This window comes from Oncorhynchus nerka, linkage group LG9b (assembly GCF_034236695.1).
Source record: "Oncorhynchus nerka isolate Pitt River linkage group LG9b, Oner_Uvic_2.0, whole genome shotgun sequence".
Classification (NCBI taxonomy): Eukaryota; Metazoa; Chordata; class Actinopteri; order Salmoniformes; family Salmonidae; genus Oncorhynchus; species Oncorhynchus nerka.
Genome location: NC_088424.1, coordinates 3,361,966 through 3,388,411, shown reverse-complemented (window position 1 = coordinate 3,388,411; position 26,446 = coordinate 3,361,966). Strand labels below are relative to the sequence as shown.

Sequence of the window (26,446 nt, the reverse complement as noted above, 5' to 3'; positions counted from 1 at the left end):
CAGATATGAAGCGAGGGCCAGCCAATGAGAGCGTACAGGTCGCACTGGTGGGTAGAAAATGGGGCTTTGGTGACAAAACGCATGGCACTGTGATAGACTGCATCCAGTTTGTTGAGTAGAGCGTTGAACGCTATTTTGTAAATGACATCGCCGAAGTCAAGGATCGGTAGGATAGTCAGTTTTACAAGGGTATGTTTAGCAGCACGAGTGAAGGATGCTTTGTTGCGAAATAGGAAGCCGATTCTAGATCTAATTTTGGATTGGACATGTTTAATGTGAGTCTGTAAGGAGAGTTTACAGTCTAACCAGACACCTAGCTATTTGTAGTTGTCCACATATTCTAAGTCAGAACCATCCAGAGTAGTGATGCTTGGCAGGTGGGTAGGAATCGGTTGAAGAGTAAGCATTTAGTTTTGCTTGCATTTAAGAGCAGCCACGGAAGGAGAGTTGTATGGCATTGAAGCTCTTCTGGAGGTTAGTTAACACAGTGTCCAAAGAAGGGCCAGAAGTATACAGAACGGTGTCATCTCCGTAGAGGTGGATCAGAGAATCACCAGCAGCAAGAGTGATACATAATACATTAACAACATATCTAAATCACCATAGGCTATCAATCCCAATGTCAACTGCCTCCAGACAATTAATTGGACATTTTATCCCAATTGACCTTGACTGATTTTTTGTTGTTGTTAATTCAATTTACCATGGATCATTGATCCTATGTAAGCCTAATCAATTTCAGCAGAAACGCACTGACTGCAATGCACACCACAACAGACAAAGGCAAGGGTCATGACACATTACCTTTGTAGGCCACTCAAAACATGGCATTATAACCATGAGTCCAAAGACCGATAAATGTTATAGACAATGAGTGTTTCCAAAATGCATCTCTACATGCCAACACACAGACTCAGGGAGATGTAAGCCACAGGCAGACACACAGACAGAGAGAGACAGAGAGAGAGCGAGAGAGCGAGAGTAGCAGTTGCGAGATGAGATCACAGATGACGGCCATGGTATATAGCACAGCCTGGCCAAGACAGACTCCCCCGGGGCACTGCCAGAGACAGGACTGTTCAGAAAACCCAGAGATACTGGCTTGTTAACTAGTGTTGACCATGTTGGAACCAAACGTTCCATGACAATAACATTGTCATTTACATCCTTAGTAGAATGTAATGGTCTTGGAACTATGGGTGCCACAATGACACTCAAATAATTTTGTCATTGTAAATCCACGGCGCTCTAGGCTGACTAACACTTGACTCCTCCACATGAGTCCCAGAGCAAGCCAATAAGCTTGACATAGTTCCACATTCCCAATAACAAGAACAATTTTGAGGACACATGATTAGTTTTGGATTCCTTTCTGCAGTAGACCATTGAGTTGCCACACCCAGAAACTGAACGAAAATTGGATGGGCTTCCTACTAGGGCTTGCACAATTGTTGTATAATTGTGTCACCAACAATTATACATAATAATCGTTATAATTGTATTACCACATTCATTTTATGAGAAGTGGGGAATGAATTTGATAAAGAAGATTGTTTCCCCAAAGCATTTTTTTTTTTTTTTTTTACATGAAGAGTGTAAAGTTGGTCATAATTTATGAGCAGATCGTCACGGTTGGGTGGAGAAGCTTCATTTCAAAGAGGTCAGAACTATTCGTTTTTTGAGACTGTCACCAAAGCTGTGTTGCATTCATTAGGTATGTCGTAGCTGAGTTTCAAAGATGCATTATGGTGCATTACAAGTTCAAAGCATTTTTCTACAAAAATGACAATTACATCCATAACCGTGCTATTTGCATGACAATGAATCCTTACCCCAACTTCCATAATCGACACAGCCCTACTTCATACCTGCTAGGCTAGATAAGCTTTTCTGGGCCCCAAAACTATTTAGTAGAGCACTTTCCTGGAAGAAAATGGGCAATTCCACTCTACCACTCAGAGAGGAGTAGTTACAGTAGGGACTAATTCATCATACGCTTTTAGTACCGACCCGTCCCGCTAACGCGGAGCGCTGTAGCTCAGTGACCCAGCAACCCACTGCAGGAAATCTAATTGGTTAGGAACATTTATCATCTAGGTGAGCTTGTCAATTACCTTCATTCAATGGCAGTGGACAGTGTGTTGCCTGATGGATTAAAATCCCTCCTCTGGGTGAGTCTTGATGACAGACAGAGGGATAATGGGGAAATGACAAAACGGGAGACCAGGGATGGGGAATTTCTGTCAATTCCACGAGATGACATGTACTGAAATCAGGGCTCGGCTCCTCAAAATGTCTAGAGACGCGAACATAATTCAGAGCGCAGCTTTGACTGACCTACCAGGCACTTCTCAAAGCTTCAGCTAGGGAAGGAAACAGAGTTAGGTGTGCAATGTGCATCCATGTTAATCCATGTGTAAATCCATCATAGATGGCCTTTAGGCAAAGTCTAAAAACATTATTCCCTCGGTGCATACGTTTTGATACTGCATACACAATGGTGCATCAGCTCCAGCTGCCACAGGCTTGATATTCCATATCAGAGACCAGCTAGAAGCTCAGTGGGGATCTGGGATCGAATTTTCACTCCCCTGACATATATTCTTCATCAGACAGTAATGTAGAAATTCCAGACATCAATCATCTTCAGGCTCCCTTGATGTAGCTGCACAGAAAGCATGGCATCCTGATCAGCTGAGGCTTCTGGCCAGACATCTATCACAGTCAGAATCATGTAGCATTTAATTTATAGCCGCCCTCTGGCTATTACAGTATCCACTTTGAAAAATAATGACAAATCGAGACCATGGGACTATAAAGGTTCTATCTACGCAAAACATAGTTCTGAGATATTGAGCATCAAAAGTTTTCACATCCCAGATCTCAGAACTGTTTTGTAAGTGAATTCTTCTTTCACAACCCATAAAAGGTCCTCCTCATCTTAAAAAAAAGGTACCTAGAGTATCATATTCCTAAAGCGTTTGTAAAATCACAGATTGAAAGTTATGGCTCTGAAATGGTAATCTGGGTTCAAACATAATGTTAACATTATTTCAATTTTAATAAGAAAGTACGGTTATTTAAAATGAAAGAGAATACCCTTCTTTCTAATACATCATTAAATATATGTTCATCACACATTTGTTAAAGAGATAGTGTGTCATTTTAAGGAACTATATCCTACACATAACTAGTAACATTGCTAAAACTTAGCTTTGGATGAGTAAAATGTATATATTTTTCTCGTCTCGGACACTGAAGGTCACTGAACTACTTGCTATTAAATCAATAAAAAGTGGTACATTTGTAATATTACCGAAATAACCTCCATGGAAAGGGTTTCATATTGATATAGAACAAGATAAAAAACAGTAAATGCCTCTCCTAGGGGCCAAACATGCTCTAAGGCACCTGTATCTATTTGTTTTATACCATATCTTATGGTATGCTTATCGTATGGTCATTTTTCTGAAAAAGTGGTGAAAGCAAATGCATGTAATTTAAAAAGGTGCACTACAGCCTGAAATGTGTAACATCTTAAATTGGCAGGAAATGCAAACATGTAGTGATGAGTTTAAAAAAAGACTTCTGAAGTTTATAATTACCACTTTGAAATTTCAGACTTGATTTGCCCTAACAAAAAAATGTATCAACCCCTACAAAAAGTCCATTAATTATAATCCACATTTCATGTTGCTACAGGATTATTTTACTGTTGTAGCAAACTGGCTCAAATTAATTTCCTACATCAGTATGATATGAATTAGGGCTGTCCAACAACAACAAAAAAGCAATCTGTTCTTTTGACCAATCGATTGGTCCAAATGTTAAAATGTGTATTTATAGACACACCCTTTGTTTGAATACAATCAACTATATGTAGGCTACTTTGCCTGATGCTTTAAGCAATGCAATAAAATATATATATATAGACACAAATTACCAAATTAGGGAGCCAGAGATCAATATAGACTAACCAGAAGAGAAAAAATAACCTGTTCCCAACCTGACCCTCCTCGTCCCACTGCAAAGATTATGCTCCTAAAGTCCATTATGCTCCTAAAGTTGCCGGTAATAGGCTACACCAGCAGTCAGCAACCTTTTCCGAGTTATCGTACCATTTCTACTGATCTGCATGAAAGTTATGACTTTCATATGCACGTTTTTGTGGAACAGTTTAATTTATCAAAATCAATGTCATGTGGTTATTCAAAATTCAATCTAAATGAAAACGATGCAAATCTAAAAAGTAACTTCTATTGCCAATATGTAAAAATAGCCTACATGAAGCCAAAAAAAAAAAAAAAAAAAAAAAAATAATAAAAAAAAACTATCCAGATGAAAATAAATAACCTAATAATCACATTGGCTACGCACGGCCTGTCTGCAAGGAACTTGAAATATTGTATCATCTATTAAACTTGGGTCTGCTTGAAGCTTGCAACAATGTATAAAATATACGGGGCCCTACCCAGTAAGCTCCAGCCAGACAGACACAGCTGTAGGCTATTTGCTCAAGGGATAAGAAGTAATCAGGTAGGCCTTTTCTTTTTTTAAATACATTTTCACCGGATTAGAGCATGTGAATTTCTTCCCCTTTCATGTGGAGTGGTTTTGGAAAGGGATTTTTTTAATCCGTTGAGGAACCTTTGTATTCAAAGCAAATCATACTTTATTTGCCACATGCGCCGAATACAAAGTGTAGACCTACCGTGAAATACTTACTTACAAGCCCTTAACCAACAGCGCAGTTCAAGAAAAATAAAATATTTACCAAGTAGGCTAAAATAAAAAAGTAATACAATAAGAATAACGAGGCTATATACGGGGGGGTACCGGTACCGAGTCAGTGTGCAGGGGTACATGCTAGTTGAGGTAATCTGTACATGTAGGTGGGGGCGAAGTGACTATGCATAGGTAACAAACAAACAAACAAACAAACAGTGAGTAGCAGCAGTGTACAAGAGGGGGTGTCAATGTAAATTGTCCAGCAGTCTAATGGCTTGGGGGTAGAAGCTGTTGAGGAGCCTTTTGGTCCTAGACTTGGCGCTCTGGTACCGCTTGCCATGCAGTAGCAGAGAAAACAGTCTAACTAGGGTGGCTGGAGTCTTTGAGCATTTTTTAGGGCCTTGCTCTGACACCGCCTGGTATAGAGGTCCTGGATGGCAAGAAGCTTGGCCCCAGTGATGTATTGGGCTGTTCGCGCTACCCTCTGTAGTGCCTCACAGTCAGATGCCTCACAGTTGCCATACCAGGTGGTGATGCAACCGGTCAAGATGCTCTCGATGATGCAGCTGTAGAACCTTTTGAGGATCTGGGTGCCCATGCCAAATCTTTTCAGTCTCCAGAGGGGGAAAATGTGTTGTCATGCCCTCTTCATTACTGTCTTGGTATGTATGGACCATGATAGTTCATTGGTGATGTGGAATCTTTGAATTTTTGTCATAAAAGCAAAAACTGAAGGTCAGTGGTAATTGTGAATTAACAAATGCAATACAGCACTTTTTCAATAAAGGGAATGGAGAGAAAATAAATTATATAAAAAGCGATGAGCACATTAAAAAGTGGAGATATATTTTGTACACTCAATGTATATTGCAGTAATTTCAGCAGTTCAGAATTATTGCGAGTTTAGAAAGCATAGCAATCGATATCCTAAACTTCTTGGAAGCGAGAGGTCAGTGGTTAACTGTCATTTTGAGCCGCATCCCATTTCTTGCTAGCCCTGGCCACTAGCCTTCAATTCCCTCAAAAATGTAAAAGCATTGGACAGGTGTAGATTGTCTACCAATACAGTTACACAAATCCACTGCTTTAATCCTTTGAGGGGGTGTGAATGAGTGACAGGCGAGGTGTGCATGCACACGCACTCTGCCTTCCTGTTTTCTGTACTGAACAAAAAAATAAAACGCAACAGTCAACAATTTCAATGAGTTACCGTTCATATAAAGGATATCAGTCAATTGAAGACTGTGTGAAATAACAATGTTTATTGTAACCACAGGGGCAGACAAACGACAGGGGTCAATAATCCAGAGCAGAGGCTAAGGATCAGAGACCAGCAGTGGTCAGGACAGACTAGGGAAAAACCAGGAGCTGAGACAAAACGCTGGTAGGCATGAACAAACAAGACGAACTGGCAACAGACAGAAAACACAGGTATAAATACACAGGGGATAATAGGGAAGATGGGAAACACCTGGAGGGGGGTGGAGACAAGCACAAGGACAGATGAAACATCAGGGTGTGACACATGGGTGGGCATAGGCTCACCCACTTTCTCTCCACAAAATGGCTTTATTATAGACAGAAATACTCCGGTTTCATTAGCTGTCCGATTGGCTGGTGTCAGACAATCTAGCAGGTGAAGAAGCCGGATGTTAGGTCCTGGGTTGGCGTGGTTACACGTAGTCTGTGGTTGTGAGCCAGTTGGACGTATTGCCAAATGCCATGAGGCGGCTTATGGTAGAGAAATTAACATGAAATTCTCTGGTAACAGCTCTGGTGGACATTCCTGCAGTCAAAATGCCAATTGCACACACCCTCAAAACTTGAGAAATCTGTAACATTGTATTGACAAAACTGCACTTTTGAGTGGCCTTTTATTGTCCCCAGCAAAAGGTGCACCGGTGTAATGACCATGCAGTTTAATCAGCTTCTTGATATGGAGAAGTGCTCACTAACAGGGATGTAAACAATTTTGTGGATAAACTCAGAGAAATGAGCTTTTTGTGCGTATGGAACATTTCTGGGATCTTTTATTTCAGCTCATGAAACATGAGACCAACACTTTATATTTTTGCTCAGTATAGTTAGTCCTCAATCATCATTGAAGCTGACTTCTCAGATAAATAGCAAATGTTGCTTGTAGTTTGATTAAGCTAGTTAGTTGTCATTACTTTGAGAAAAGCTGCAACTATGCTCTGATCATGGATGGGAGCATCTTCAACGAGAAGCAAGCAAGGCAAGTTATGCTAGCTAGCTGGTTAAGAACACAATGCATTAGCTAGACTTTATAAACCATCAGCCCTTCACTACCTGCATCTTCTTTGTGTTGTAGGTAGGCTGTAGCCAGTGTTGTTGGAGTGACAGTACTATTGAAGACAAGTTGCTGCTATTGCCTAAATGTTTCACTAGCCATGGTCATTTTCATCCCTGTATCCCACAAAACAAGTTAGATAGCTAACAAGTGAATGTTAATTCATTGAGACCATGGGAGAGATAGAGAAGACACACAGCGGAAGAGTGCCTGTGTGTGTTGAAAACATTTGTGTCTCCCTGACAATTTACTTTATTGTGGACCCAAATAATGACTGAAAGCACTGAAACATGTTTTTTTTTTTCTCCTTAGGGTAAGATGAAGGGAATGGGCAGGCTCATGAATCTAGTGGCCTGCGCTGGATTCAACGTGGTCGTTACCATGGAGCACTCAGCTAAGGTAAGAATGATGATCTACTGTAGTAGTTTGTGTTTGTTACAGATCTTTTTGTTTATCAACACAAGCCACTACCCAGTCACTCTGGTTTTGCACACTAGTATTGTACCATTTTACTTGATTCTCTACAGTTATATTTATGTTATGTGTGATTGTCTTGTAGTGTTTGTGAGTATTGAATTGTTTTTATACTTTGCCTGTATGACAAACTCACTTCATCTAATCTCTCAGCAGAGATGTCGGCAACTCCAGTATCCGTTCCTGCAAGCAGAATTTCAATTATCATACTTTTTCCATCTTTCATGCCATCCAGTGTTGTATAGTCAACCGATCTTTCTTTAAAATGTTTTTATTTTGAAGGATGTTGTTGACGGTTCATCGTCACACTGAAATGTACACTACTTTGGCTCCAATTCAAATATACACTTCAGTATGTATCCATTATTGTAAAGTATAATAATTTGTTTGAGTAATGATTTAAGCAATACCAGTAGTTGCGGTTTTAAAATTAATACATAGTGGCAATCAAGCTGAGTTGTTTCTCTCTCATGCCTCAATTGAATTCGAAAACTATATTTTTGAATGCTGTTTTTTCAGCTTTAACTTTAAAAGCTCATAACTCGGGCTCTGATAAATATAAGTGATTAAAAAAATTACAAAAATAAATGGGACAGTTTATAGGTTTCAGAACTATTAAGAAAAATACAAAAACGTGACGATGTGAAGGGTTTCGAGGTCGTCACACATGTTCGAGCCATTGGCTTCTAGCGACAAAGAAGATGTGGGGTGGTCAAACGTTGTTTTCCAAACCCACGTCTGAATGCTATGTAACATTATGTAGCCTAGCTAACGTTGTTATAGCTAGCTAGCTAAATGCATCTAACTGGCCTCCATCTATAAACTGGAGCTTAATCAATTTGTTTATTCACTGGTTCTGAGTTTATGACGCTTATTGATAGCAATGTTGCCATTGTCTTGCGGCTATCAGTCTAAACGCAAATTTGGCACTTATGAGTGGTTTGATATTAGCTTTTTAGCTACCTAGCCATTTGCTTACTTTACCCACGCCAGTGTATTTCCAAGCCACTGTTTAGAATTAATGGCATTTAGCTCATTACCAGCAGTGATCTGCTACTTGCTAACAACATTTCTTTTTACCCACAGGTTCTCTTGTGGCCACTGCAAAAACATGCCAACAACGGAGGAAAACATCAGGTAACGTTAGGTTTCAGTAGCCAGTGGTGCAAAATACTTTTAAAGTATTACTTAAGTTGTTGTTTTGCAGTATCTGTACATTACTTTACTATTTATATTAACCACTTTGGCTTTACTACATTCCTAAAGAAAATAAATAACTTTTTACTCCAGACATGTTCCCTGACACCCAAAAGAACTTGTTACACGTTGAGTGCTTATTAGCAGGACAGGAAAATGGTCCAATTCACCCACTTATCAAAAGAAGACATGGTCATCCCTACTGCCTCTGATCTGGCAGACTCACTAAACACAAATGCATAGTTTGTAAATGATGTCGGAGTGTTAGTGTGTACCCCTTGGCTATTCGTACATATTAAAAACAAGGAAAATGGTGGCATCTGGTTTGATTTATCTAAGGAATTTGAAATAATTTATACATGAGCATATTTTAGCAATTTCATTTACTTTTGAACCAAATACTTTTACTCAAGTAGTATTTTACTGGGTGACTTTCACTTGAGCAACTTTCTATTAAGGAATCTATCATTTCAGTCAAGTATGACAACTGGGTACTTTTTCCACTACTGCAATGGCCTACCTAATGTCACCTGTTAGCAAGCGATTGTTACTTGATGATGATGTTCACATTCCAATTACAATTCCATTCACATACACACATTTTGCTACATGTCTAGAGTCAGAGTAATGAGTGATGGTTGGGTATTGCTCTCGCAAGTATTTCTGGATCGAAGGGTGTCCGTCGGTAACAATGGCGCCGATTTTCAAACACAGACTTCTGACCTGTCATTCCTTCTCCATGCAGATGCTGTTGCCAACTTCATTGCTCAAGAGAAGAAATGGTTAGGAAACTTATGCAAAGCTGTATATCTACAGCTTTACAATATAGATAATAAAAATATGATTTTAGCTCACCTGAACAGTACTTGTTAGTTGTAAGCAAGGGTTGAAATTGGTTCAGGGAACAGAACCGAAAACTAGAAAATAACAATTTTGAGGAACAGTATCAGAACAGAAGTGATCTGTACTGTTCCAGAACCAACCCATTATTTTAAAAGCATGGGAACCGGTTAATAACGTTCTTTCACGTTCCGGCAATTGTTTACCAGTTTGCCAAAAAAAAAAAAATGCACCAAGCACCTATGCAAAGCCCTCACTATCACTCAAAACTTATTCCAGTGTCTGCCTGCCACCTGGAAATGTTGCCAGTGTGTAGGCTACCTGCCACTCCCCCACCTAAACATAGGCTACTGTAGTCTAATGTTACAAAGCGTGATTCAGAAATTAGGGAGAGAGATTTTTTAGAACAATGTATTAACTTTTTCAATACTAATTAAGGATACTATAGTTATCACGTTTTTTTTCACATTGGATTTATTAAGTACAGGTAAAACATGTTTTAATTTTAATTCTGGTGCAGTTCTGCACAAACAAGTTTGTTAGCTAGCTAGCTCTGGTAAAACGTTAAGCCAACTCTCAGAAGTTCAAAGACAATTAAAGTTACTTCATTAGGTATAATTCTGTGATAAGTGAAGTTATTTGATGTCGATCTAACAGTGGAACGGAAAAAAATTATGGTTCAGTTTAGAACGAAGCGATCTGAAAATCCAACATAAAATGTTGGGTTCCAACCCCTGGTTGTAAAGCCCATTGACGTATAGCTTCCATATTTTGCAGTGACCTATAGGGGTGATACGGTACACTCGTGCTGGTAAAACACACGAAAGTGCTGTTTGAATTAATACTTACGAGCCTGCTGCTGCCTACCACCGCTCAGTCAGACTGCTCGATCAAACCATAGACTTAGTTATAACATAATAACACACAGAAATACGAGCCTTAGGTCATTAATATGGTTGAATCCAGAAACTATCATCTCAAAAACAAGACGTTTATTCTTTCAGTGAAATACAGAACCGTTCCGTATTTTATCTAAGAGGTGGCATCCATTCGTCTAAATATTCCTGTTACATTGCACAACCTTCAATGTTATGTCATAATTTTGTAAAATTCTGGCAATTTATGTGGCCCATATACACTGTTATATATACACTGACTCTGCGTGCAATGAACGCAAGAGAAGTGACACAATTTCACCTGGTTAATATTGCCTGCTAACCTGGATTTCTTTTAGCTAAACATGCAGGTTTAAAAATATGTATTTCTGTGGATTGATTTTAAGAAAAGGCATTGATGTTCATGGTTAGGTACACATTGGAGCAACAATACGCACCACATAGATTTTATGCAACACGCAGGACACGCTAGATAAACTAGTAATATCAACCATCTGTAGTTAACTAGTGATTATGATTGATTGTTTTTATAAGATAAGTTTAATGCTAGCAACTTACCTTGGCTTACTGCATTCGCGTAACAGGCGGTCTCCTCGTGGAGTGCAATGAGAGGCAGATGGTTAGAGCGTTGGACTAGTTAACTGTAAGATTGCAAGATTGAATCCCCCGAGCTGACAAGGTGAAAATCTGTCGTTCTGCCCCAGAACGAGGCAGTTAACCCACCGTTCCTAAGCCATCATTGAAAATAAGAATGTGTTCTTAACCGACTTGCCTAGTTAAATAAAGATGAAATAAAAAGGCTTAAAAAAAAAGGCTTCACACTTATTTTATTTCAATGTTTAGCCTATTTTATCAGGGGTTGATGAATGACCAAATTAAAAGTGGATGATTAGATGCCTAAGACATGAAGGGTCCCCACACTCAGTACAGTAACCCCTACATCCCAGATGTTTTCCCCCCCCAGTGACTAAATTATTTACCCAGTTCAGTCACGACCGCAAGCGTGTTAGGGATACACCTTTTCCTCCCCAGTTGTCAGCGCGTCAATTCTGCCTACACTGATCTGTCGCATATATTGCAAAGGGTAACGGGATAGTTCAAAAGTAGTTTGGCAACATGCTGTATGACATTCGAAAATATTACCTAGGTGACGTAGCCTAAATGAACCCAATTTCATCCTCAAAACAGGCTGAATTAAGCAAAGCTAAAACTACGAATTGCTAAATAAATGTTCATGTGTTTCGGTTAGGGACGTCTTAGTCGCACCATTTCACATCTAGCTAAGGAGTTGTGTGCTTCATGGACAGTACAGTGGCTTCAAATCCCTGGATTACTTCCACATTTTGTTGTGTTGATAGCTGAATTTAAAATTGATTAAATTGAGATTGCGTGTTGGCCAGTGAAACAATACCCCATAATGTCAAAGTGGAATTATGTTTAGACATTTTCACAAATTAATTAAATCGAAACGCTAAAAACGTCTTCATTCACCCCGTTGTTATGGCAAGCCTAAATAAGTTCAGGAGTAAACATTTTCTTACGTCACATAAGTTGCATGGACTCTGTGTGCAATAATAGTGTTGAACAAGTGTTAACATGATTCTTGAATGACTACCTCTTATCTGTGTGTTTGTGTGGTACAGAGATTTGTAAGGTTCCTCAGTCAAGCAGTGAATTTCAAACACAGATTCAACCACAAAGACCAGGGAGGTTTTCCAATACCTCGCAAAGAGCACCTAGTGGTAGATTGTCAAAAATAAAAAAGCAGACATTGAATATCCCTTTGAGCATGGTGAAGTTATTAATTACACGGATGGTGTAGCAATACACCCAGTCACGACAAAAGATACAATTTCATTTGTCCCATGCGCCGAAAACAACAAGTGTAGACTTTACCGTGAAATGCTTACCAATGAGCCCTTTCCCAACAATGAAGTTAGAATGAAAGACAATTAAAGACATAGATAAAAATAAAACTAGTAACACGATAAAAATGGCACAAAATAACAAGGCTATATACAGGGGGTACAGAGTCAGTGTACTGGGGTACGAGGTATTATGTACATGTAGGTTTGGTGATTCAAGTACTATGTACATGTAGGTAGGGGGTGAAAATCAGAAGGTCTGGGTAGCAGTTTAATGAACTGTTCTGCAGTCTTATGGCTTTGGGGTAGATGCTGTTCAGGAGCCGTTTGGTCCTAGACTAGGTGCGCCAGTACCGCTTGCCGTGCGGTAGCAAACAGAACCGACTGTGATTTGGGTGGCTGGCCTATGACCATTTTTAGAGCCTTCCTCTGATGCCGTCTGGTATAGAGGTCCTGGACGGCAGGGAACTTGGCCCCAGTGATGTACTGGGCCGTACGCACTTACAATCTGTAGCGCCTTGCAGTCAGATGCCAAGCAGTTGCCATACAAAGCATTGATGCAGCCAGTCAAGATGCTCTCAAATGGTGCAGCTGTAAAACTTTAGGATCCGAGGGCCCATGCCAAACATTTTCAGCCTCCTGAGAGGGAATAGGTGTTGTCGTGCCCTCTTCATGACTGTGTTGGTATGTTTGGTCCTTAGTGATGTGGACACTGAGGAACTTGAAGCTCTTAAGAATCTCCACTATAGCCTTGTCGATGTGAATTGGGGCATCCATCCATTTCCTGTAGTCCACGATCAGCTTCTTTGTCTTGCTGATGTTAAGGGAGAGGTTGTTGTCCTGGCACCACACTGCCAGGTCTCTGACCTCCTCCCTGTAAGCTCTCTCATCGTCGTCGGTGATCAGGACTACCACTGTCGTGTCATCAGTCGTCGGTGAACAGTATAGGAGGGGGCTCCACACGCACCCCTGATATTTTCAATAAATGTGCAAACATTTCTAAAAACAGGTTGACTGCATGAGGGGTATTGTTCGTAGAAAATAAATAACTTTTGAATTCAGTCTGTAACAACAAAATGTGGCATATATCCAGCGGTATGAATAATTTCTGAAGGCATTGTACAGTGCATTCGGAAAGTATTCAGACCCCTTGACTTTGTTACAGCGTTATTATAAAATGTATTTTTAAATAATAATCCTCAATCTACACACAATACCCCATAATGACAAAAACAGTTTAGAAATGTTTGCAAAAAAAACATCACATAAGTATTCAGATCCTTTACTAGTACTTTGTTGAAGCACCTTTGGCATTGATTACAGCCTTGAGTATGATGCTACAAGTGTGGCACACCTGTATTTGGAGAGTTTCAATCTTCTCTGCAGATCCTCTCAAGCTCTGTTAGGTTGGATGGGGAGCGTCGCTGCACAGCCACTCCCGCGTTGCCTTGGCTATGTGCTTGTGGTCATTGTCCTGTTGGAAGGTGAACCGTCACCCCAGTCTGAGGTTCAGTAACAGGTTTTCATCAAGGATCATTGTACTTTGCTCCGTTCATTTTTCCCTCGATCCTGACTGGTCTTCCAGTCCCTGCCACTGAAAAACATCCCCACAGCATGATGCTGCCACCTCCATGCTTCACTGTAGGGATGGTGCCAGATTTCCTCCAGAAGTTACGCTTGGCATTCAGGCCAAAGAGTTCAATCTTGGTTAAATCAGACAAGAGAATTTTGTCAGGTCCGTTGAGGGACAAGCGTTACGTAGGAGTGATGGCATCTGACATAACATGCGGAGTAAACCGGCCTAGTTGCGTGTGCGAGCATTGAGAAATAAATGTGCGCATACAATCATTATTCAATTTCATCCAAACTGCTTGTGCACGTCAACGGGCGTCTGCGTAGCCAGGCACTAAAACAAAACTTGGTTCTATTTTAGATGCTTGACGTTCTGCAAGTCCCACCACTCCAATTTCTCTCCATGATAAGAGTCACTGACTCAAAGCCACAAGGGGGTAAAACATATTTCAACATACAAACTCACGTGGGTGATTGACTGGAGTTCAACGTGGCGGTAATACATTATTATTATTTTTTAAATAGGTTACCCATTTATCTGTGGATTAATTGTCAGAGTAGAGAACGCATGATTTTGTATGACTCAAAACGAGTCCAACTTCTACAGATATCGAGCATTTAAATTTTTTAAAAATACACACACTATGCTTTTCAGGTAAAATAACATTAGCCAGCAACAGCAGGCTATCCCCAAATTATTTATTGGTTCACAGTTGGATTTGCCAATTTAACCTGCATGTCATGAACGGGTCTGGTGGGGTTAGACAAAAATCAACATACACCCGTGCGGAACTGGTTAGGTCAAGGTGTAAAACAAAGACATCATACAAGACAGATCGGTTGAGAGATAAGCATCACCTAGGAGTGACGTGATCTGATATAAGACAATGCCTTTCTCTACCGCTTTCACTCACCGTGCACACATACCTTTGAATGAACTTGGCTTCTCTCATTCTTCTCCCTAATGGTAGCCTACTGTGTAAATTGCACTGATTTACACTATTTTAGGTGAAGGAGTTGCGCAAAATAACAAACAAAGTCAAAACAAGATTAGCAGGTTGCCAATTATTGGAATGACTCATGTTGGCTACTGGAAGCAACTCTGCAGGGTAGTGACTAGCTGGCACAGACAGTCATAAAATCTGATTTTAAACCTAACCTTAACCACACTGCAAACCTTGCTTAACCTTAAAATCATTTTTATTTTCAGGAATTTAAAATAGCCTATATAGCCAATAGACTTTGCAGCTGGCCCTTCTAGTGAGAATCGCTCAGCTCCGCCTCAAGGACAAGATTCATTCCAATAAACGTCAACCTGCACAAGATTATGGAATGAAATGTTGTTACGTGAGTTGTGTAGGGTGCAATTGCAGCCCGCAATTCAGGGAGTTCCTGCATCTGTAGGAGCCCCTCTTCTACTGGTCCATTTTTAAGCGAGGACTCCAGTACAGTAGGTGGCGGTAATGAACCACAACATTGGATGCCAATCGCCGATAAACCCCACAGAAGAAGAGGCAGGGGTGACAATGGTAGATAGCTAGAGAGGAATATGTCTACAGTTGTCCTTCACCCGGCTGTCGGGCACTGTTTTCCCGCAGTTCTGTTAACCTGTTGCGACGAGCCATCCCGGATCCGGGATCGTGAATACAGCCTCAAGCTCATTACCATAACGCAACGTTAACCATTCATGAAAATCGCAAATGAAATGAAATCAATATGCTAGCTCTCAAGCGTAGATTTTTGTTAACAACACTGTCATCTCAGATTTTCAAAATATGCTTCTCAACCATTGCAAAACAAGCATTTGTGTAACACTATTGATAGCTAGCGTAGCATTTAGCGTAGCATTTAGCGTTAGCATTCAGCAGGCAACATTTTCACAAAAACATTCAAATAAAATCATTTACCTTTGAAGAACTTCAGATGTTTTCAATGAGGAGACTCAGATAGCTAATGTTCCGTTTTTACAAAAAGATTATTTGTTTAGGACAAATCGCTCCGTTTTCTGCGTCACGTTTAGCTACGAAAGAAACCTGTATCCAGGATTGTGTAAATCTATCCGCAAGCTCATTAGCATAACGCAACGTTAACTATTCATGAAAATCGCAAATGAAATAAATCTATTTGCTCTCAAGCTTAGCCTTTTGTTAACAACACTGTCATCTCAGATTTTCAAAAATATGCTTCTCAACCATTGCAAAACAAGCATTTGTGTAACACTATTGATAGCCTAGCATAGCATTATGCCTGACATTCAGCAAGCAACATTTTCACAAAAACCAGAAAAACATTCAAATAAAATCATTTACCTTTGAAGAACTTCAGATGTTTTCAATGAGGAGACTCAGTTAGATTGCAAATGTTCAGTTTTTACAAAAAGATTATTTGTGTTGACAAATCGCTCCGTTTTCTCCACCACGTTTGGGTAAGAAAAAAAATGAAAATTAAGTCATTAAAACGCAAACTTTTTTCCAAATTAACTCCATAATGTCGACAGAAACATGGCAAACCGATGTTTAGAATCAATCCTCAAGGTGTTTTTCACATACCTATCGACGATAAATCCATCGTGGCAGTTGACTTTCTCTTCTGAAGAAATGGAACGCACATGGACCTAGAGATTACGCAATAATTTCGACACAGGACACCGGGCGGACCCCTGGTAAATGTAGTCTCTTATGGTCAATCTTCCAATGATATGCCTACAAATACGTCACAATGCTGCAGACATCTTGGACGAACGGCAGAGAGCTCAAGTTCATTCATGGCACATTCACAGCCATATAAGGAGTCGATGGGAAACAGAGCCTCAAATTCTGCTCATTTCCTGTTTGAGGTTTCATCTTGGTTTCGCCTGTAGCATGAGTTCTGTGGCACTCACAGATAATATCTTTGCAGTTTTGAAAACGTCAGAGTGTTTTCTTTCCAAAGCTGCCAATTATATGCATAGTCGAGCATCTTTTCGTGACAAAATATTGCGCTTAAAATGGGCACGTTTTTTTATCCGATAATGACATAGCGCCCCCATAGGTTGAAGAGGTTAACGAGGGCAGTTGTTCGGCAGGCGTTTAATACACTGGGTGCTAGCTAGATAATTAGCAAGCTAGGACTTTGGTACACAGCAGGTGGGAAGCCGGTTAGGCATCTAGCTAGCACACTGCTAGACATTGTCCTTCACACCAGCCTGTCGGGCACTGTTTCAACAGTTCTGTTAAAGGAGGACAGTTGTTCTACAGGCGGGAGCAAAGACCTGTGTGCTAAGTTGGATTCCGGTACACAGCAGGTGGGGGCGACACCGGTAGACAGTGTCCTTTCCCCCCGAAAAACGAGTTTTATTTCCCTTTGACCCACATTTTAAAATCGCATAGACAATCATGGGAGAAACAAAATATCAAGTGTCACACAAGCATTCCTGCAGGAACCAATGGGATGCTCGGGGGGCTTCCTGCACATGCAGAAACACCCACATGCAGGAACGCCCCGAATTGCAGGCATATTGAGATATTGTTCTTTCAGTGTCCATTGCAAAATGTTTGCCACAGTAGGCTACAGCAATTTAACCACACCTTGGCAATAGTCAATTGGCTGCACGATAAAACACACTTCCCACCGGGCACAGAAAACAATTCAAAGTCTATTCCATGTTAGTTAAACGTAAATTTCATTGAAATTATGTGGAAACAATGTTGATTTAACCAGTGTGTGCCCAGCGGGTTGTTTCCATGGGGCAGCCACTTTCGTACTCACGTGAGTGGAGCACGACTACGCTTCTGAACTTGAATTCCGACTTGAATGGGACAACATGAGTGAGTTAAGATAAGGTAGATACGTCAAGGTTAAGAGATGTTACAATCCTCCTCAGCCTCTCTCGAGGCAAAAGGCTAGCTGACAGCCATCTCTCCCTACATTTAAAAAAAGCATTGAACGTGAAAGACGCCTTACCCAGAGATTAGTCCACTTTTCCACAAGGAGGGGGGTTATAGAATGACTAACGTATTTATGAAGTATGAACCGGCGGTCAGGACTCTGACTTCAGCGTAACTATCTATCCTTCTGAGTGCTCTGTCGCTTGCTTCTTCGAGTTTAGTCTGATTTGCTTTCCGCGTGCTCTTTATATGCCCCTTGACTCTCCAGCGTCCGCCTCTTTCTCTCTCTCCCTTTTAGCTTTGATACAGACTACAGAAGGATCACTCTCCCTACGCGCTGATTTTATTCTTCATGGACTTCAGTCTCTCTCGTGCGCGCCCTCTCTTTCTCTGTTTGTACCAGTTTTGATGCTGGCAAATAGCCTACATAATAAATGACATCAAACTGACATCATCAGCATCCACGATTCTAATAGGCCTATCTCAGTCAATCCACATCAGCAGTCCATCCAGCCAGGCAATTCAAAATCTCCTGCATAATACTCCATTAGCCCTCTGACATGGCAGAGCCACCCACAGTATCCTAACAGTAACTTTCCCTGCATATCTCACCTGAGGGGGAGTTTCCCCCAGGTACAGATCTAGGATCAGCTTCCTCTGCCCCTGGTCCTAACATTAACTATTAGTGGGGGGAAAGATCAGTGTCTAGGGGCAACTTCACCCTACTTCTCTAAGGTCATGCACCTGCATGGTAACTGTTGGGCGGCCAACTGTGAGCAGTGAGTACTGGCTATAACCATCTGTTACACCTTTGAGGAATTGTGTTCAAGGCTACACAGGCTGGTCCAAACAGCTTTGATTTCTAGGCTGTTGCCAGGCAACTGTTGTCCCTGGTGCCAAGGGTGGCCATCACAGTGTCCCTTCTTTTTGTTAATCCTTCCTTCATCCTGCTCCCTGAGCATCTGCCTCTGGTTCCAAAGGTTGCATGTTCGAATCCAGCAATAGAAAGTTGTTTAAGACTTTTGTTTTAAGATTATCCCAAATCTTAACCTTTACCTTAAGCATTCATAGTTAATGCCTAACCTTATAAATTTGGGGTTAACCCCTAAAGGTAACCCTAACCTTAAAAACGTAGCCTTAAACACTTTGAAATTTTACTCTTGGAACAACTTAAAAATGTGATGTTTGGGATGAGTTGGACCTCAGAGTGAAGAAAAAGCAGCCAACAAGTGCTCAGCATGTGAGAACTCCTTCAAGACTGTTGAAAAAGCATTCCAGTTGAAGCTGGTTGAGAGAATGCCAAGACTGCCTTGATGACACCTTTGCACAAAGGGTGGATACTTTGAAGAATCTAAAATATATATATTTTTTTGGTTACTACATGATTCCATATGCATTATTCCATAGTTTTGATATCTGCACTATTATTCAACAATGTAGAAAATAGTAAAAAATAAAGAAAAACCCTTGAATGAGTCGTTGTGTCCAAACTTTTGAATCGTACTGTAGGTAAATCAGCACTCAATGCATTAAATGCTGCTAGCAGTACATCTCCAAGAAACTAACAACTGCACCATTAATAAATTAGTCTAATTATAACCGATTCAGTAATAAGATTCAATAAAATGATTGCTCTACTTGCCAGGTGGGACTGTGTCAGTAAACTGCACTTGTTCTGGCTTTCTGTCTCAAATCTTTCTCTCCATGTCAATCCCTTTGTGATGTAAAGCTGCAAAGATGGACTCAAAAGATGGCCATTGATATATTGACATATTAAAAGCAAAGAGGAAATATATTTCAATAGTGCTTTAATTAATGTTAGAAAACAGACTATGTATAGGATTTTGTCAGGAGTTTCAATTACAGGTCTCTCTAGTGCTCTCTAGTGTTTTGAAAGTGCTGTTAAGTTTGGGGTTCACGCTTACAGTACATGTATGTGCAACACAAAGACTTCATAATGAATGATAGCTAATGAGACACATATAGTATAATAATAAAAAATTAATTTCATGATATGAGATCATGCGGAAATGTTAATTAATTTGACCCTTCGGTGAAAACAAGACATTATAGCATACTTCTAGCAACATTAAATCAGTATGAAGTGGTGTTGTTACCTTCGGTTATTAATTGGAATATTGCAAAACATAATTATATAATGCACTATGGGCTCTGAGGCTATACCAATATAGAATGTAAAAAGTGACTCAACTTTTTGAATCAGTAAAAATAGTACATTTCACTAGGCACTTTTGGGTGAACAGAAAAGTGGGCACTTCGTTAGAACAAAAAACAGCTAAATATATAGTATTAACATTCCATGTGAAAACTCACCATTCATCTACTGTACCAATGTAGCCCATGGTTCACAAAACCCCATTTTGGCTTCTGTCCTCAGTGAATATAAACATATTAAACACATATTAGAATTAATAATGCGTTTAATAATCATAGACACTCGTCAGAAACCATGGTGGGTGACTCGTGTCTAACTTATTTTCTTAACTGTCGTTTGGTATTACTGTAAACATTTGCATCAAGGCCTCTTTGAGCTAAATATTTAAAATGACAAACTACAAAAACGTTGACTACACCTTGACCTGATTATCTAGTCATACCCAAAAATCGATACGGATAAACACATAAATCCATAAACAAAAGTACACACGTAATCAACTGCAAGAATGAGTATGGGTAGATCATTTGAAATGCTTATACTTAAATAAGCAAGATACATTGAAAAGAATAGAAACAGAATGTGGTGATTACAACAAGTAAAAAAGTGAGAGCAAAATAACCACAGACAACTAAATTACCGTCAAACACATGACTTATTGGAAAACACACGGTAATGGGGGGAGCAGGAAAAGGGGCTGAGCTGGACCCAAGGAAAGAAACAATAAGCATCCAAAAACACCCCTAAGCTAGACTAGCCTATTTCAACAACAGCTAACTAACTAACCAAAAATACAGTGGGTGGTCCACCCAGTTCTAACTAGGGTATTTAACAAAGTTTACCTACAGGTAGTGTATGCACATGGGCAACTTGTCCTGGTTCCCCCTTTTCCCACCAGAAAACAAACACCATAACCAAAAACAATACTCACAGGTGAGGACAAAGTGATATGGAGGTGCTCAAACAAAATATAGCTCAATACATAAAGAGAGATAGACATAGTAGGAGAGGGTTAAAAAGAGCAATCTACAGACATATGGCATTTACAGAGAGATTGCGCTCTAGAGCAAACAACTGACAGGGTTTTTAAACCAAGGGAAAGGAACTGTGATTGGGTAGGAAAAAGGAGGAGGTGTGTCTTCTGATTGATGATTGTTTGGTGACTGATTGGGGAGTGATGATTTTCACCTGTGAGGGGAGAAGGAGAGAAAAGAACACAGGATACCTGTATCCGTAACAGTGGATATAGATACTTTTGTACCTATTTCCTCCAGCATCTTCACAAGATCCTTTGCTGTTGTTCTGGGATTGATTTGCACTTTTCGCACCAAAGTACATTAATCTTTAGGAGGCAGAACACGTATCCTTCCTGAGTGGTACGAAGGCTGCGTGGTCCCATGGTGTTTATACTTGCGTACTATTATTTGTACAGATGAACGTGGTACCTCCATGCATTTGGAAATTGCTCCCAAGAATGAACCAGACTTGTGGAGGTCTAAAAAAAGAAATTCTGAGGTCTTGGCTGATTTCTTTTGATTTTCCCATGATGTCAAGCAGAGGCACTGAGTTTGAAGGTATGCCTTGAAATTCATCCACAGGTACACCTCCAATTGACTCAAATTATGTCAATTAGCCTAAAATAAACTTCTAAAGCCAGGACATCATTTTCTGGAATTTTCCAAGCTGTTTAAAGTCACAGTCAACATAGTGTATGTAAACATCTGACACACTGGAATTGTGATACAGTGAATTATAAGTGAAATAATCTGTCTGTAAACAATTGTTGGAAAAATTACTTGTGTCATGCACAAAGTAGATGTCCTAACCGACTTGCCAAAACTATAACTTGTTAACAAGAAATTTGTGCATACATACATACAGTTCAACCACTTCACAAATTTCTTGTTAACAAACTATAGTTTTGTATTACATACATACATACATACAATTACAATTGTAGAGAGGTGGGTCCTGTCCAGAAACAACCACTCTTCCCTTGGTGATATTTCACCACATGCTTATACCTATCCAGTCTTCACATTGCCTAATCTCAAATCGACCCCTGGATCCTACACCGCATGCACTTGTGGAGATCAGAGAAGATTTGACTGGTATAAGCAATATGGTGAAACTTCCACCTAGCAAGCCTATCAGAGGGCAAGATGGAGCTATTACCATATTACTTACACCTGTCAAATCCCCTCAGATCTCCACAAGTGCATAGGGTCTAGGGGTCCATTTGGCATTGTGGCTCTGTTTGGCCAGAGATTCACAGACAGTCTATCACTGCTCCTAGCTGAAGTCGTCTCCCCCTCCAAACCCCAGGAAGAAGCCAAGGATGGTGAAGAAGATGACAACGTTGCCGGCCATCACCAGGCCACAGGCCCCCAACTGGATCTGCAAGAGAACAGGATAATGTTCATTGGGTACCAAACAGAAGAAAACAAACTGAAACAGGGATGGACTACCTGGACTTGTCAAATAAGAAAGGTTCATTTTCATTCTGTGTTGTAAAACATCTGAAAATGTTTTCTGTTGTGTGACATGAACACAACCTAGATAGGACACAACTAGTGAAAGTGTCATAATTGCATTTATTAGATACACATTACAGGTGTACTAACCACCTTCAGTCACCTTAGCTAGTATTGGGTATCATCGGGACTTGTACTATCTACCTGTCACAACTACATGCAATTTAAGTTCAGCTCTCCCTATCCAAGTCATTATAACCATTATGAGATTCAACACTAACTGACCCTGAACCAGTTATTCATGGCATAAAGCAACTAAACCCAACACATGACAGTCATTGGCCATTGACAATGTCAGGACTCACTACTGCACGCCGGGCCATTATGATGGGAAGCGCGAACGCAGATACCACAATTCCCGTAGTGAAGAAGTAAGCCAGCTCTCTGCATGCGTTGCTGGCCACATCACTGTCATCACTGAGCCTTCTGGATATAAAGGTGGGGATAGGAGCGAGTACATAGAAGAAAAGGACGAAGAGGGGCCAGTACACCCTGTGAAAACAAATCAGTTGTGTTAACATTCATCTAGTTTATTTGTCACAGATTCAGAACATAGTAAACGCCATCAGTGTAACACCTATTGTGGGTCTCGAACACGGGTCACCCAGCCCACATGCAAACCCACTAATCACTGCTCCAATAGGGTTAACCACCTTGGGAGGAAACGTGACACTAATATAGGCATTGCATCGCAGTTAGTTACATAGTTAACTTCCATATTTTGTCCCATTTAGCAAGAGTGTCTCACAGATTTCAGAGGAAGGGGGCAAATACATACCCATATTGCTCCAAGGCACAGCTCAACAGGAGGAATGTCAAGCCAATGGCTCCACTGAAGGACAACCCAACCAGTGCTATAGGATGACAAAAACAGAAATGTTGAGGTAGTTATAACTTTAGAGACAGGGTACTTAGCAAGATAGAGTGGTAGACTATTCAGTAGTGTCACGACGTTGCCCTCTTTGGGTACAGCGAGTACTACCCCCCTCTGTCTCCTACAACTAGGCTGCTGTGGTCAGAAAGGTCGTAAATTCCTGGAGGAGATTATCTCCTCATTGCCACAATATAGAGACATAGTGGATTTTCATAGAGAACAAAGGAATTTCTTCCACCTCACAGAACTTGAGGTCCGAACAACATTTATGTTCTGGAGAAGGTATAAAAGATCGATGAAGAATCCAGCTACGAACTGGTCCGTTTGGTGCAATTTTGTGGGGCTCATGGGAGACGCTGCGGCCACGTTACCATAACGCTGTTTATATAATAACCTCAGATATGAGGTTTACATCTAATTGCTGTATAAGGTGAATGAGTGAGGATGATACTGATACTGTGCAATGTGATTTTGGACTGTTTAATGAAGGAAACTCCAATTCCCTTTTGAGTTTAACTAAATCAGAGACCGCCCATGAGCAGTTATGGTCGGGCATCCTGGGACAGGCCCTTTTCTGCAATTTCGAATAAAACCTCCACCTTGAGAATTTCTCAACAGACCTGTTTCCCTCAATTGCGAGAGGACAAAGGTTGCAGACCAGCTTATTTCGATAACGAGAGGGCCAAGATTTGAGTAGACTGCTGAATCTTTTAACCATCCCACGTGGTTAAACTCTTAGACTATCGATACCGACAGAACAAGAACAAGCCTTTGATATTAATTACTAGTCTGCAGCTAGGAATTTGGTATCATTGAACGCGAAGAACGACAACCGCCGAAACATCTATAACATGAATGAATGTCACTGAACTATCCATTCTAACCACGACAGAGAAAGGACAGACTCTCCAACCGAAACAAACTTTTCAACAGAGATCCCGACGACACACTGAGTGTAAATATATATATATATATATATTGATTGCAATTGTTCCCGAATGAGTGAGCGTTGATGTGGAAAGGGTTAGCATTTCAATTGTTATAATTATCTCAGTCGACCCAAACTTCCTTTTGTACACCAAGCCGCAAAGCTGGTTTATCCCACTAGGGAAACTTCGTTATCATTTCCTTGTAACTATCTGTTTGTGTATGCATTTCTGTGAATTACTTAGTAAGTAAATAAATGATTTAAGACAATTGATGTATGGATGACTCATACTGGGTTCGTGCAGATAACCAACAATTTACGAAGTTTGGAATGAGACTAACGTGAGGTAAAATAAATAACTAATTAATTCAGAAGACGATTGATCAGATATGAAAATATCTGAAAAGTTATATTCGGAAAATTACAACTTTCTAAATCTGAATATTTTCCTTGGTGCCCCGACTTCCTAGTTAATTACATTTGCCTGATTAGTTAATCACGAAATGCTAATTACAGAGAATCTTTGATAAAAACTAAAAGTCTTCAGTTAATGATAGTAAAGACACGACAGTAGAATCTAAGGAGTCAGTCAAATGTCCCATCCAGGGCAAGGGATTCAAATACTCAGGGTTATGACATATACAACTTATACAACTTATAACAGTAGTCCCTCAAGCAAGAGTTGGTTCACAGTTTTCAGTGTGGATTGGCTTCCACCCCCCTCTATTGTGAAATTATAAGCACATAATTCTCAAGTAGCCCAATAAATCATACTTGAATCATCAATGTTTGTAAATTCACAAGTAATTTGTATCCTTTTGTTATATTTCAATACTGGACAAATAAACATGCATGCAGCGCTGTAAAGTACTTATGTAAAAAATACTTTAAAGTACTACTTAAGACATTTGTTGGAGTATCTATACTTTACTATTTATATTTTGACAACTTTTACTTCACTAAATTCTTAAAGAAAATGATGTACTCCATTTATTTTCCCTGACACATAAGTAGTAATTACTGGGTGACTTTCACTTGAGTCATTTTCTGTTAAGGTATCTTTACTTTTACTCAAGTATGACAATTGAGTACATTTTCCAACACTGAGTGCACGGTCAATGTATCACGACAAACCAAACGTGATATGTGACAGTAACAAGTGGTCGTATGTGGACTCGATACAGACAATGTTACACCTGACTTACCAGTGGCGGGAAAACCTTTTATGGAAACATGTTAAAGAGTTTTGTAGAGCAAGTACATATATATATTTATTGTTTTACCTTTAATACTCGCCATTGTCTTAAACGTCTTAAATTTTCTGTCAGTTCCTCTTCTTTGTGCTTTGTTTGTTGTGTTGACATTCGAGACTGACTTCCTATTTCCTCCTTTGAACTTTTTCTTTGCGTCAAACTGACTTTCTTAAAGGAGCTGTTTCTAATACCGACGCGTGCGCAACAATGGGTCAATTCAGACAGGGTTGGCTTATATTATTGACAACGTGTAAACTATATTTCGTCTCCTAATGTTTATTGAAAACAAAAAAGAAATGTGCACAATGAACACTTGTCTCTCAAATACATCGTTACAGTGTTGGTTAGTTAACTAGCATTGACATGAAATCAGTCAAAATAAGACAAGTTATGAAGAACAAGATAAAACTAGCTGAAACGAGCCACCTATGATGCCCCACATTTTTCATTGTAGCTTTGTGGCCACTCACTAACAAAGCATGGCTTTCCGGTGTTGTGCCGAAAATCTCCCACTGCCAGAATTCTCCCCCCTTCGGGTTCTTCATTGCTGCGACTTGCTTGCTACTTCAGATTTCTGCTCTTTGCTCCTTTGTCAGTTTAGCCTACATTACTACATTTGTCCATGTCGCCCGTACCCAAATCCGCTACTGATTTTTGTAGCGGATTTAATAAATCTCTCCCATGTCTTATTCGACTAGTATTTTTGAAAGTGTAAGGATAATAATTCAGTCATAGTTGTTCTGAAATAATTATTGCTTGCCAACAATGGTTAATTCTGGGGTGCGCTCAGTTCGCTTGAACGCGTTCTACTTTGCGGAACGATTTGTACTGAACTACACCAAAACCGTTTGGTGTGTGTGGCTTGAAGCAATGACTGACGTATTTATTTAAAAGTGGGTGGCCATGCTGACAGTGTCCCTCAACCCCTCCCC

General features: G+C 40.1%; 2 protein-coding genes across 2 annotated transcripts in view; both read right to left on the bottom strand.

Annotated features, from left to right (window-relative positions):
- The window catches only part of LOC115114118 (3',5'-cyclic-AMP phosphodiesterase 4B-like), a 124,293-nt gene extending 106,204 nt beyond the window's left edge, over positions 1–18,089 (bottom strand). Inside the window, exon 1 of the mRNA XM_029642111.2 lies at positions 17,826–18,089. The gene's annotated coding sequence lies outside the window, so the exon portion shown is untranslated. The remainder of the gene's footprint in view (positions 1–17,825) is intronic.
- Positions 18,090–19,540: 1,451 nt separating this feature from the next.
- Positions 19,541–26,314, bottom strand: LOC115114116 (leptin receptor gene-related protein-like). Its single transcript, XM_029642110.2, has 4 exons — positions 25,545–26,314; positions 23,238–23,313; positions 22,765–22,951; positions 19,541–22,322 (listed from the first exon to the last, which is right to left on the bottom strand). The coding sequence occupies exons 1-4, from the start codon at positions 25,558–25,560 to the stop codon at positions 22,218–22,220; spliced, it is 384 nt and encodes a 127-aa protein (XP_029497970.1). The 5' UTR covers positions 25,561–26,314; the 3' UTR covers positions 19,541–22,217.
- Between the last annotated feature and the right edge of the window lie 132 nt (positions 26,315–26,446).